Genomic DNA, 14,132 nt, shown 5'->3' with positions numbered 1-14,132 from the left:
ATTATTTGAATATATATGATTGTTTGTGTATAGATACACAAACCACAATAGCTATGTCACTAGCGATCACCTAGCACATCATTATATACCAGCTAACAACGTCAGTGACCCTACAAAAGTCACTGCTGTTTAGTTTGTGTATAAATACACAGACAATACACATATGCTTTCAATTATGTAATTTAAGTGATCTAGGTAGCTTTGTACGTGCTTTGGAATTTGTACGTGTTTTGGAGTTTGTACGTGCTTTGTCTCTAGGGGCACGGTATATATTTATATATAAACATATATAAATAAAACCACAGGGTTTTTTTAACATTAGTCATTTCTTTTGTGCATAATTTTATATTGGTGTTGATAATAAATTAATTAAAGCAACAACACTGTAAAAAATCAAACTTGCAGTTGTTGAGCTTACAGTCATTTCTTTCACAATTCAACAATAAAAGTTCAGTTGGCCCATAAACTCAAATACATTAAGGGTTTCAACTAATCATTTAACGTTTTGGAGCAAAAGTTGGTCTCAGATGAAATTTATTGCTGGCAAAATGAATGAATTCAAGTTTTACATGAGTTGAAGCTATTGGCGCCTTTCTGTGCCTGAGTACGCATGCGCATCTCATATTTTTGGATGCTACGGGGTCTACTTTGCGCTTTTGCAAGGACTGAAAGCCACCTGGCCGTCTGCCTTAATGAGAACGTGAGGCTTTTTATACCAGGAGCTGGATAGATCGTTCATCTCAAGTTTCTAAAGGCAAGTAATGTTTCTTTTATTATATCAGACAGTATATGTTTGAACAGTCTCAATTTGTCTTTTAGAAATATCACAACTGAAGTTCTTCGTATTTTTCCGAAACTTAGCATAGCATTACTTTCTTGGCTAAGAGGCCTTGTGGCTTATGGGTATGTGTTTACTATATCATTTAAGATTCCATGTCACAAACTACGTGCCATGTCACAAAACAATGAAAATCCGACAAACTTCGCTACTAAAGAGGCGCGCTCATATCTGACAAGCCTCCGCGACACCCCCTATGCGTATTTCATGAAGTGCAGTCTGTGGCCGCCATACCACCTAACGAAACAAAATAGGCTGGCTCACTCATGACCAACGGCAGCAACCCCCCGCCGCTATTTAAATAAAATAAAATTCGGGGGCGCCTGCTGCTATGTCTTAATTTGTTCGAATCACATCTAGCCAATAAAATGTGTGCTTTAGTTTCTGTGTGAACGGGGTGGTGGAGTCCTCATGGCCAGCGAGCTCCACTAAATGAACTAAATGAAATATGAGATGTGACAATATCGTTTATATCGATATAGTCTGTTACATTATAATTATACTCGTGGAGCCGCAAGTTTGCCTCTCTTTCGTCCACTTTTGTCTCTACGCTGTGTTACTCCGCCTCTCTCCTTCACTGAACACAACTCCCCCTCCCCCATCGCTTCACCTGCAGGCAACGACAAGATGGACACGGCAGCTATCAAAGAGGAGCTGGTCGGTAAAAAGAAAACATTTGAAGATTACTATTTTAGTGCTGTCAGCGTAAAGTTAATGCCATAACTGCATTAACGGGGCAAATCTCCGTTAACTAGTTACCGCGGATCACCCCGTGCGTGGGGCTGGGTGGCGTTAGTGAGCTAACCGGGCTAACGCGTTGACGCACGGCCTAAAATCCTTTCATCTCAAAAATCGACAGTCTGCCTTATGTATGAATTCTGGTTGTGCTTACTGACCTCGAACCAATTTTATGTGGTACACAGCTTAAAAAAATGTCAAATGTTTTGGTACGACTTTGGTAAGCTATGAAGCTGCACTGCTTGATGGATTGTTGGAGCATTACGGCTACCGAGGAGCCTCGCAGAGTGATACGTACTCTGCTTCAACGTAATATTACCATATTATGTGTGTAAGGACCATAAATGGCACCTGTAAGAGACACGGTTACAAAGAGGATTTCAAACTCCAGGCTGTCAGTTGCGCAGTAGAACTTGGAAACAGAGCAGCTGCAAAATCTGTCTTTGTTATTATGCTCAGCATCTTTTATTTTACATTTTGACTGCACAATTGTGAGCTTTTTGTTATGCACAAAACAACATTGTTTTGGTTTATTTATTGAGCACCATTAATAAATGCACTGATAATTTAAACAGATGCTTCAGGAGTTTTATCCCACTCATACTCTCAATCCAATGTTTGTCATTCTAAGTTGTAAAACCAATCACACACAATTATCCTTTGCTTACATAATACATCCCAGTATACTGTTGGTGCATTCCATGTAGAATACAATTTGTTAATAATAAATTAAATAAATTAAACATTTGATGTAATGTATGTTTTGTAAATTATTTGTTTTACTGTGTTTCACATGGCATTTTACAAGGCAGAATCAGCTCACTTTAGTGAGCCAAAAAAATTAGGACAGGAGAAAAAAATTCTTAAGTAATGTCAGGAAGCTGGCATTTTATTTTAAAACTAATTGCTATTTTTATTTATTTAGAGAATTAAAAGCCAACTCCAGACCACTGCTTGTCCTGATTTATGAGGGACTGATGAGGAGTTGGTAAGGAGAGGAATCAGAACAGGAGTGCCTGCTCCCCGCCCCAAACACATTATCAGGTAATGTAACTTTGGTAATTTGAGATTAATTCAGGTTTCTTTTGAATTGTTGACACTGTCCTCTCCTCTCTTCTCATTATAGCTTTTGTATGCAGTGCCAGTTCTGCTCTTTTGTCTGTTCAAGCCAAGAAGTACTCTTAAGACATCACCAGCTACGACATAGAAGAGGATTTCATTTGCCCTGTGTTTACAGTGACTGCGTCTGTTCGTTCAGGACACGAGGGGCATTGAAGTCTCACCTCAGCAGATCACACAACAGGGCTAAGAAAAGGCAGGAGATCTCAACATTTTTTTGTGATTTTTGTGAATTTAAGGAAAACTGCTCACAGCATACATTTATTTCACATATTTTAAGGCACTTAAAAAAAAATCAGACTGTATCCTGTCCTTTCCAAAAATGTGACTATGCTACCAACAATTTATCAACCTTTACGTCACACACAAGCAGAAAGCACAAACTCAAAAGATATAAAAAACTGTATTAGACTGATTTCTCATGCAAATGCATGTCCTAGTGAAAGTAGCTCCCCTGATAAATCCTTAAATCCCTCTCAGGAGCCAGAGACATTACCAAGTGGTTCAGGTGTAGCATCAAGTGATAAAGAGGACAATGAGTTTGTAGATTACCAATGTCTTGAACATAAAATAGCTAGACTTTTTCTATGCATGCAAACATTGTTACATGTTTCTAAAAGTGCTTTGCAGAGAATTATTGAGGAAATTAGTGACATTTTAAAATTTTCTCAGGTTCATTCATTTCAAAGAATCAAACAGGTGCTTGCTGAACAGAACATTGAGGCAGATGATGATGTAATTAAAAATATAAATGATGCACTTTTCAAAACCAACCCATTAATTATCTCAACAGAACCAAAAGGTGCATTATCTACTGATTACAAGAGAAATATTTATTTCAAGAATAATTTTCATGTAATTGAGCCTACAGAGTACATCTACAAAGCGAGAACTAGAAATACATTTGTTTATGTCTCAGGTAAACCAGGTCTTGGAGAACTTATTGAAAGAGAAAAGTTTCTTTGAAAAGTTAGCATTTGATAAAGAAATTAGTGAAGGTTACAGATCATTTAGAGATGGGCAGTATTTCAAAAACAACAAGCTTTTAGGATTGCAAGATACTTGCATTAGTTTAGCTTTGTATATTGACGACTTTGAAATATGCAACCCTTTAGGAACATCTCGAAAAATTCATAAAATAACTGCTGTCTATTGGGTTGTACTCAACTTATCTGCAAGGTTTCGTTCTACATTACACTCAATACAGCTTGCTCTTCTTGGTAAAAGTGTAGACGTTAAACAGTTTGGGTATGATGCTTTTCTTTATCCACTCATTGAGGATTTAAAATGTCTTGAAAGCACAGGGGTGTATGTTGAATCTTTAAATAGTTTTTTTTAAAGGGAACTGTATTTTGTGTCTGTGCAGATAACCTTGGGGCTCACAGCCTTGCAGGCTTTTTGGAGTCCTTTAATGTCGACAAATTTTGTCGATTTTGTAGTATTGATAAACATCAGATTGCAGCTCTTGATCCTACAGAATTTCCATTAAGAACTGTGGAACAGCATAACATTTTTCTAGAAGAGCTTGAGGATGGTCAAAGACAAAGTGTGTGTGGTGTCAAAGGTTCCTGTGCCTTAAGTGCGTTGTCCTATTTTCATCCAGTCACTGGATTTCCTCCAGATATATTACATGATTTCTTTGAAGGTGTTGTCCCTGTGGAATTGTGTTTGTGTCTTCAAGATTTAATCAGAAAGGGTTTTATTACATTTGAAGGACTAAACAAACGTATAAAATCATTTCCATATAAATTCTCTGATAAGCTCAACAAGCCACAACGAATTACAAAAGCCAGTTTTGGAACAGGAAGAGTGAGTGGCAATGGACATGAAAACTGGACACTTTTGCGTTTGCTGCCTTTTATCATTGGGACCTGTATACCAGAACATGAGCCATCTTGGGAAGTATTGATGGACCTTAAGGAGCTTGTTGAAATTGTCTCGACAACTCTATCAGAAGAAATATTGTCATACTTGGACACCAAAATATTGGATCATCGACGATTACTAATAGAGACTTTTCCTGATTTTAATTTGAAGCCAAAACACCACTATATTGAACATTATAGTCATCTTGTGCGTTGTTTTGGTCCCTTAGTTGATTTGTGGACTATTCGATTTGAATCCAAGCACAACTTTTTCAAGAAAACTGTGCATGATGTCCAATGCTTTAAGAATATACTACTAACACTTTCTTCAAAGCATCAACAAATGATGGCATACTTCTTAGATGGTCACAGTCTTTTTAAACCAAGTGTGCATGTTGATAATATTGACACAGTTGACATCTGTTTCTTGAATGAAAATCTTCAGAAGTGCTTGAAACTGAAATATCCACAGGTAAAAGCTGTGTCATTTGCTAAATGTGTTTATCTGTATGGGACCCAGTATGTTAAAGGCATGATCATTTCATCAGGACAACTGAGTGGACTACCTGAATTCTACAAGATACTGAACATTTTGGTAGACTCTGGGAAAGTGTCATTTGTTGCTACAAAGCTCTCCTCTTGGTTTATGGAACACTACAGATCATATCGGCTTGACAGCAGCTACAAAGATCTGGAAATACTTGACCCAGAAGATTTGAATGATTACCACCCTTTAGCTGAATACTGCGTAGATGGACAACTGATGGTGACACCTGTTACGTGCCTCCTGCATTGAAAGTGATGGTATGTATTATTCTTAAATAGTTTTCAGTTGATTACTTTGAATTTGTCAATTATTTAGAATTGCGCCCTTTTTTGGTTTGTCTTCACAGGCCCTGTTACTGCGAGTCCACGTCAGTCCAAAACTTATCAGAAAAATCCAACTGTCCACTGTTCCAGAATCTGTGAAGCAGCTTCAAGATGAACTACAAGCAAAGCTTGGACTTGAAGGTGACTTTGCAATACAATATGAAGACCCAGATTTTGGGAACGCACTTTGCAACCTGATGGATATTAAGGAGCTACCTGCTGGACGGGCAGTGTTGCACCTCATTTGGGAGGAAAATGCATCAGCCTCGCCACCACAGACTCCATCTGATCATAGCGCTATCTCATCTATTGATACAGCCAGTGTGAGTTCAGCATCTTCTTTCAGCCCATCCTCATCCACAAAGACCTACATGCGTAGCACTTCACAGTGGCCAAATCCATTTCCTATCCCAACCTTTTCCTATGATGTAGCGTTAAAACTTCACAAGGGCAATGAGGTATATAAGAAAGCAGGGGCAAATTTAAGTGTAACAAGAGACATCAAGATGGAAATTCTAGACAAGCTGGCACAAGAAATGTTTGCAATCAAAGCGTACCCTGACAAGAATGAAATAACATCTGTTGCACAGGAGCTAGTTTCCAAACATCCCTGCCTCAAAGAGCCTGGCAATGGCACAGGATATGATGGTTGGGCAACAAGCATTAAGTTCAAGCTTGGCAACTACCGTTCCAAGCTAAGTCAAGCTGGATGTAGTGAAGTTGCAGTCAATCGAAAAAGAAGAGGGGAAGAAGATGACAGTTGCTCAAATAGATTTTCCTTAAAGAAACCAAAGCGAGGTGAAGTCAACTTTATCCCTGATGGCCCAGAAAACTACAATGATGAGTCTCTTGAAAATGAAAGATGCATTTTGGAAGATGAAATGAAGAAGAGGGATAAGAACATGGCACTCATCACCCAAAAGATGGACATCACATTCTCTCTCAGGAGGAAAGAAGTTGTGGAGATGCAGCCCTTGGTCAAGGAAATGCAGCTCAGATGGCCAGCTCTCTTCTTGAAAGAACAGGTAAGATAATCTCTTAAATATTTAAAGGAAAACTTCCGTTTTTTTTTTTCTTCCCTTTTTCCCCAGTGTGGTCTTATTTCTAGAATGGAAAACGTTCATTTATTCACCCAGAAAAATTTCAAGGCATTTGGAGTTGTTAGAAAGAAATTTTAATCCCAATGTTACGAGTCAGTCGTTTTGCAAGAGAGAGCTGAGCCACGGTTATGGGGAAAGGATTCACTGAGACAACTAAGAAATGCCTGAATTAAGCCAAAAACCACTCTGGAGGGTTTTTAATCTAAGGAAATAACATTAAAATGTGTTTAAAAGCTCCAAAAAGTTGATTTTACATGATATAGGACCTTTAAAATTCCTTCTGAACAACTCCAAATGCCTCGAAACTTGTCTGGGTGAGTAAATGAACGTGAGCTCCATTTCTTGTGCCCTTGAGAAGCATCTGTTTGTATCACTCCAATATCTTGTAGAAAAGGTTGAAGGCTACCGTTGAGCTAACAATGCTAGTGGTAAAATATAAAAAAATACTTGGCTCTAAAACTATGAAGCTAATTTTGGTATTACCAACAACTCTATTGAAGTGAAATCTATTTACTTGTCAACTTACTGTGTATAATAACGGATTGCTTTTATTTCGCTCTTCTCTGGGCACCCAAAGCGCTTTACAATTCCACTACTCACTCACTCACTCACTCACTCTCACACATCGGTGCAGGGAAACCACAGTTGTAGCCACAGCTGCCCTGGGGTAGACTGACAGAAGTGACGCTGCCATATCGCACCACTGGCCCCTCTGGCCAACACCAGTAAGCGGTAGGGTAAAGGGTCTTGCCCAAGGACACAACGACCAGGACAGAGAGAGCTGGGGATAGAACCAGCATCCTTCCGGTTACAGATGAGCTTCCCAACCCCCTGAACTAGGGCTGCTCAATTAATCGAATTTTAATCACGATTACGATCTGGGCTTTCAACGATCATTAAAAATGACTGAGCCGATTATTAGCCCCTCCCTCGTGCTTTACTCTCACGCTGCTCCGTGTGGCAAATCCAGCGCACCTCTCTGCATTTCGAACATGCGTCACAACAATTAAGAGCAGCGGTCCCCAACCCCTGGGCCTTGGTCCGTGAGTCGTTTGGTACCGGGCCGTGAGAGTTGAGGCTCAGGTGTGAAATGTATGGTTTCAGGGTTTTTATCGGTTTTCAGCGTTATTTTGTTATCGTTTTGATCGTTAACTCGGTTTTCCTTGGTCTTTTCACGTGTGTTATGAATAACTCTTCTTTTTTTCGGTACCGGTACTAGTTTTATTTTGTTGCATTTATCCGCGACACCTTAAAGGCCGGTCCGTGAAAATATTGTCGGGCATAAACCGGTCCGTGGCGCAAAAAAGGTTGGAGACCGCTGATTAAGAGGACCCGAGGGAAGCTCGGAAAGCTAAGCAGAAGTTATTTGGAGAGGAGAGTGACTGCTGTTGGTTGAAAAGAGAGGTAAAAAAAAGACTTCAGTGGTGTTGCACACTATTTTATATTATTTTTTAAAGTCATTATTCAATACATTCTTATTGTTAACCCTTTAAAGAGCCGCACGTTCAGTTTTGTGTAACTATTTTTAAATCCCTGTAGAACCTGAACCGCGTAAGCTAGTGCAATAATTTGTTTTGTATATGAAACCGGAGGAGTTGTACTTACATCTTATGCCATCAGCTTGTCCTCGGTCACGGTTTCCTTCCACATAAAACTTTGCAAAAATTGCATAAAAAGCGCTTGCAGGAACAAAAACATAATATTACAGAAACACGCGTTGCCACTTACCACAGTGAAACAGACGTCAGCACGAACTGTCGCATGTCCGCCATTTCCTGCCCTAAACCGGAAGTGACGTCATTTTCGCGGAAAATGTAGTTTTTTTTACTTGTAGGCCTTAAAAGCCTATACTGGTGTTTTTATAAGTCATGTTTGACTTTTCTGAATAGTTTCTGTGATGCTTAGAACTCGAATTACACTGCTGGAAATAGTTTATTTTGATGCACCTGCTGTTTTCTTTGCAAATTTGCATCATAGGATTGTTTTTCGTTTTTCCTGCAGTATATAAAAATTGGTGTATCTCAAAAATAAAACTATGAAGACACTCAAAATAAATTTCCTGTTGTTGTAAACTATTTTTTGCAACTTTTTTGTATTTAAAGTTTTGAGGGATAAGCCTCTTAAATTTCTCCAAGTAGAAATATATGTAACAAAAACGATTTTCAATTTATTTTTTTTGTAGTTTATTGCACTTTTATGCAATTAATGTAGTTACTATGGACTTAATGCATACATATTATTAAATTATGGGCTATAACAGTTGTATTGATGTATAGTAACTTGAAATGCTCCCAGAAATGGCACTACAGCATGTATTAAAAAAAAAAATATATATATATATATATATATATATATTAAAAAAAAAAAAAAGCAAGCAAGCTCTGGCGGACTTGGTTCTATGGTAGGTCTTAAAGGGTTAAATAAATATCGTCAAATAATCGAGATCTCAATTTCAGTGAAAATAATTGTGATTATCATTTTTGCCATAATCGAGCAGCCCTACCCTGAACCACGGTCGCCGCAATGACTTGTCTTCACTGGGCATCTAGAATCTTTTGGTGCTGACCCTTAGCAGGCAACAGCCATGAAACTCACAGAACAGGATTGAGAAAGTCACTTACGTGTTATGAAAGTATACAAATTTGACCACAGGATGTTATTCTTACTTCATTCTTACATAACTATAAAATTAATGGAATTTTTTCAATGAATTTAAAATACAATTTATTGATTTATTTCTTTTCTGCAATGCATCCTGTAACAATTGAAACCATTATTTTGTTTTATCAACATTTGATTAGGTATTCTATAGACTTACTGTAAAATCTGCCGATCAGATTTTTCTTTTTTTTTTTAATACGTCAGTTATAATTTGTACCACCACTACCACTAAAAGAAAAAAAATCCAATCAAGGCCTGACCAATAGATCAACTGAGACTAACTAAATGTTTTGAAATTAAGCTCTTTTAACCAAATTTGAAAACAATGTGATTTTTATATAATGTACCTTTAAAAGTTTTCTAATTTTTTTTTTTTTTTTTTTTTTTTTTTTTTTTTTTTTTTGTTGCTTTGTAGATTTGTGCGGAATTCTCACGCATTACCACCAAGGATCTCATGGGGACCTTCATGACTGCCCTCGACACTTACTCACTTCGGCTGATTAAGCTGTATCGAATTAGAAAAGCTGCTTTCCGCAATGACATGGATTCCCTGTTGCAGAAGTTTGATGAACAGGTAATATATAAAAATGTATTTGTGTCTGGTTTATGAGGAACCTGAAGTTCCCACTGTAACGAAAGATACTTTATTAAATATTTACTAAATTGATGTAAAAATTGTTAGTTTTCAAAAAGTGTGTCCTGAATGGGATTATAAGCTAACAAGTAGCGCTGTGTTTGGCAGATTGCAGGTCATGACAGACAGTTCAACTCTCATCCCACTCATGGCACTTTTTGTTATAAATGTTGAAATAAGTGTGCTACATTTGTTGCACATCAAAATTACTTAAAAAATAAATAAATAAAAAAAACTGACAAAAACATGACCAATTATCTGTAATAACTCATTTCAACATCTTATTTCTTAAGGCTGTATTTTGAGCAACAACACTTAATGTGTTTTAAAAACAAAATGGTAGGTTTATAAATGAGACTGAGTCTTATTTGATTTCCTTGTTTTAGGTCTCAAACATAGTCCAGCATCGACGAACCATCAGTTTGGAAGGGTTACCGATATTTGTTCGCGACGACGAGACCAAACTCTTCTTAACATGTCTGGTGAGTATGCAAATCTACTCAATCTTCATTTTTGGTTTTCAGAGACTTATATGTACTGTTGTTTTTTATTTTGCATAGGATACAGATCCAGTTGAGAGGGCAACCCGAGGTGTTACGGTGGGCATCCTCACTGTTCTGGAGGACTACGTGGGACCCAACTCGCAGTCCACAGTGGTCAACACTGCCATTGTTTTGGAAGAGGACATTATTCTTGATGATCTGCCAGACCTTCCCACTGCCTTTGCCTACTTGTTTGGCCTACTTTATGGGCTCAACATGGAGTTTCCCAAAGAACTCAAGTACACATTTGAAGCTGTGCAACACATTTTTATGGAGTTGACATCTACCTGTTCCCAGAGGATAAGAAGCTTCAAAACCAAGCTCTTAACCAAAGTCTAACCTATTTGACAACATGTTCAACTCAAATGCAACTTGTGTAAAACAGAATGGCAATTTGTTTTGATTTACAGTTTTTGGGTTTCATGGCAAGTTGCTCTGAAAAAAGTTAATTTCTGTCTTTAAGAAAACGGTATGGTGCAGAAAGTTCTGAATCAATGTCTTCTGTTCTAACTTTACCTAATGTAGCTTGCATGGCTGATTGCAGATTTCATGTCTAACATGTTATTATAAGATGTTGAAAGGTTTTATTCTAACTTGAGCTGTTTTAAAAAAAATTTATAATCTGGTTTTATGTACATTTGTACTAGTTTTATAACCAATGTGCCGCGATACTGAACTTCACAGGAAATTGGAGTGTTGATACCATTACTATTAAAAGACAAGCGGTGGAAACATTTGTTTGAAAGTTGTTTGCTGTATGGAAACCAGATAGAAGTTGTTCACATCCTGCCATCTGATGTTTTGAATCTGTTTGTTAGTGACTATCTATCAAGATAGGTTTGATATTCTGTCTGACAACACCACCTTTAAAATTGGATGAGTAACATTTGTTACAAAAAATTTTTTGTGTTTTTGGAAGGACTTTATTTGTGGCTGAATGTTGTCAGTATGTTAAAAATGGCTGATCTCAAAAGTCAACATTGTCAGTGGTGCAGTTGTGTTTGAACACAAAGTTATTTGAAAATCAACTGTGTAAACATTCATTGGTACAACAGGGAGCACCTCATGAAAACTATGAAAGATACTTTTTCTAAACTTTAGGAAATTGATTGGCAAAACAAAAAAAATATGTTGTGTAAACTTTAGGAAATACGTTGCCGAAACTAAAACTAATACCTTGTGTAAACTTTAGGAAATACGTTGCCGAAACTAAAACTAATACCTTGTGTAAACTTTAGGAAATACGTTGCAAAAACAATAAAATATGAGTTGAGAAAAAGGACAATTATTAATTTTGTCAACACAAAAACATTAGCTAAAGCAACTTATCTCCTAAACTTGAAATTATAAGTTATCCATCAGAACCTAAAAACGTAAATGCAGTCGGTTGCCTTGAGTTTTTAAGTTTTAGCAACGTTTTTTTTTTGTTTTTTTTGTTTTTTTAACAGTGAACCTGAAGAGCCGGTTGGGAGCCGAAAGAGCCGGCTCTTTCCAGTGAGCGGAGCCGAAAGAGGTGGTTCTCTAAAAAGAGACGGAATTCCCATCACTATATCCAAGTGTCTTCATCAGTTCACAAAAAGAATGCGTTGAATAAAGTTTGACTTATCTGACTGTTTTGTTTTGCTTAATGCACCTTGTAATCCGTTGTGCCTTATGATATATTGTGGTAATGTGAAGTTCTAGTATTTTTATTAGTTTGTCGTAGTTGAGTGTGGTCTAGTTTATGTTATCATCCATGTCTTCTTGTTTGAGTCTTTTCTTGTTTGTCATATGTTATGTTAACTCCGGGTCCAATAACAGGCACCACACCCGCAGTAGATGTGCTCGGTCTTGCAGCAAGCTATCAAATACGTGCATTTCTCGGCTTTTAACAAAATGCTATACGTCGCTAGGTGTTTCATCAGATTCGAGGTGTTACCTCTTTTGCACAGTATCACCCTAAAGCACTTATTGCAGGCTGCTGAGTTCGCATTTTTTGCTGTGAAGTACAGCCAGACTTTTGACCGCTTTGCCTTGGGCATTTTTAATCTGTAGCTCTGCTCTAAAAGAACTACGTTCCTGGCCCCGCCTACTATCCTTGGAAAGGTAAAATGATTGGCTAGAATCCAAAGTGTATGACATCTCAGGAAAAAAAAGCACCGAAATAAAGCACTGAAATGTGCGCTGTTTTTCAGTCTGGTTACTACTGTTATGGATACCGGTACCCATCCCTACTCTGGACATCTTCTGCTTACACATTTTATATGCTAAGTTATCGCTAAGCTAAGCTAAGATTGGCGAGGCCAAGCTAAGTTTTGGCTAAGCCAGTGTGGGCATTCTCAGTCTACGTAGGGTTGCCAACCGTCCCTTAAAAAACGGAATCGTCCCGTATTTCGAAACAAAAGTACACGTCCCGTATTGAGCTAATAAGGGACGCACTTTGTCCCGTAATACAGTGAGAATCAAAAGTAGTCTATAACTTTTAATGGAATTAACGCTTTGTTTGAAAACATAATTCCCAGCCCCTCTCCTGCTTTGTGACCAATGAGCTGACAGCACACTTTGACAATTCGAGTATGACAATTCAGATTACCGCTCATCTCATTGGTCGAGGAAAGGTCGCTTACGGAGAAAATACCGGAAGACAACAGATGACCACAACAAGAAGCATAGCCAACAGGGAAACAAATGCAGACACTGCGGTGCAAGTCTCGGATGACAGTACACCTAAAGCTGGGCAGACACTGTGCGATTTTTTTCAGTCACGTTATTCAGCTCCTGCTCAAACTGCACGATTGACTCGCAGGGGTTAGAAGTTCGTAGGTCACGATGCAGGTCTCACACTATACCGCCCGATGCTCTGATGTGACCTGAGTGCTCACACTGTGCCTCCATAAAATGAAGGTTATTGTCATGTATTGATATGGCTATGTCTTAAGGTGATGACCTTTGAACCGGATGTTGTTGTCCGGAGGAAGCCCCATTAAGTGGCTAGTTGTAAGATGGACAGTGTTCAATAAAGCAACATAAAGACATTATGTCCTGATTCAATTCGGAGTGCTCCGCCTAATTTAGTAATAAGGTGGGCACACAACAGTTATAACAGAAAATCTGTCGCTCGCTCTCCCTCTCTGTCTTTCACTCACACAGACACACACACCACCACCATCAACTTTGCTAAATTGCTAATGAAAAACATTGATCAGGCAGCTGTGATTGAGCAGCAGTGTAAATCCAACTATTTTCACGGTTGTTGTGGTCGTGATAATTTTGTGATGCCACATCGAAAAGGCTCGGATGAGCTTTCCAAAGTTCTACAAGTTGTGCCTCCATCGCCTGTGTCCAGATCACAGGCTGCACAGCTGTGCTGCTCCATCTTTTTCACCGACGTTTACGTGTTTGTGCGTGAGCAGTGTGAGCACCTGTGGTGACACCCTCACGAGCGATTGATGATCGGGAGCTGGTCGTGAGGTGTTAATCGCTTCTCGTTACCCCACGTATACTACACGATGCACGATGAAGGCCAAAATCGGGCCGATCACCAAATCGGTCGCACGACTCAAAAATCGTCTCAAAATGGGCCAAAAATCGCACAGTGTAAGCCCAGCATTAGAGCAGCAATGTTTGTTCCCCTCAGAGAAAGAAAAATAGGCTGCAAAAGTACAGGGAGGAATGGGAAAAGGAAAACACCTGGCTGGAAAAGTGCACGATAACACCTATAAAGCGCACTGCACTGTGTGCCGGCGCACTTTTTCCATAGGCATGCTTCTAGTGGTGGGCACATGA

At 38.5% G+C, this 14,132-nt stretch overlaps 1 protein-coding gene across 2 annotated transcripts; it reads left to right on the top strand.

Moving 5' to 3' along the window:
• Positions 1–654: 654 nt before the first annotated feature.
• LOC106676493 (uncharacterized) lies at positions 655–11,050 on the top strand. Of its 2 annotated transcripts, none has more exons than XM_076889897.1 (8): positions 655–754; positions 2,502–2,620; positions 2,703–2,891; positions 5,221–5,364; positions 5,454–6,455; positions 9,607–9,765; positions 10,212–10,307; positions 10,386–11,050. In XM_076889897.1, the coding sequence occupies exons 4-8, from the start codon at positions 5,362–5,364 to the stop codon at positions 10,704–10,706; spliced, it is 1,581 nt and encodes a 526-aa protein (XP_076746012.1). In that variant the 5' UTR covers positions 655–754; positions 2,502–2,620; positions 2,703–2,891; positions 5,221–5,361; the 3' UTR covers positions 10,707–11,050. The 2 variants fall into 2 exon arrangements, with proteins under 2 accessions (XP_076746012.1, XP_076746013.1); XM_076889898.1 differs by lacking the exon at positions 655–754 and adding an exon at positions 1,337–1,495.
• Positions 11,051–14,132: the final 3,082 nt, after the last annotated feature.

Source organism: Maylandia zebra, linkage group LG11 (genome assembly GCF_041146795.1).
Source record: "Maylandia zebra isolate NMK-2024a linkage group LG11, Mzebra_GT3a, whole genome shotgun sequence".
NCBI lineage: Eukaryota > Metazoa > Chordata > Actinopteri > Cichliformes > Cichlidae > Maylandia > Maylandia zebra.
Note: the sequence above shows the minus strand (reverse complement) of the source record. Positions and strands in the feature narration are given on the sequence as shown.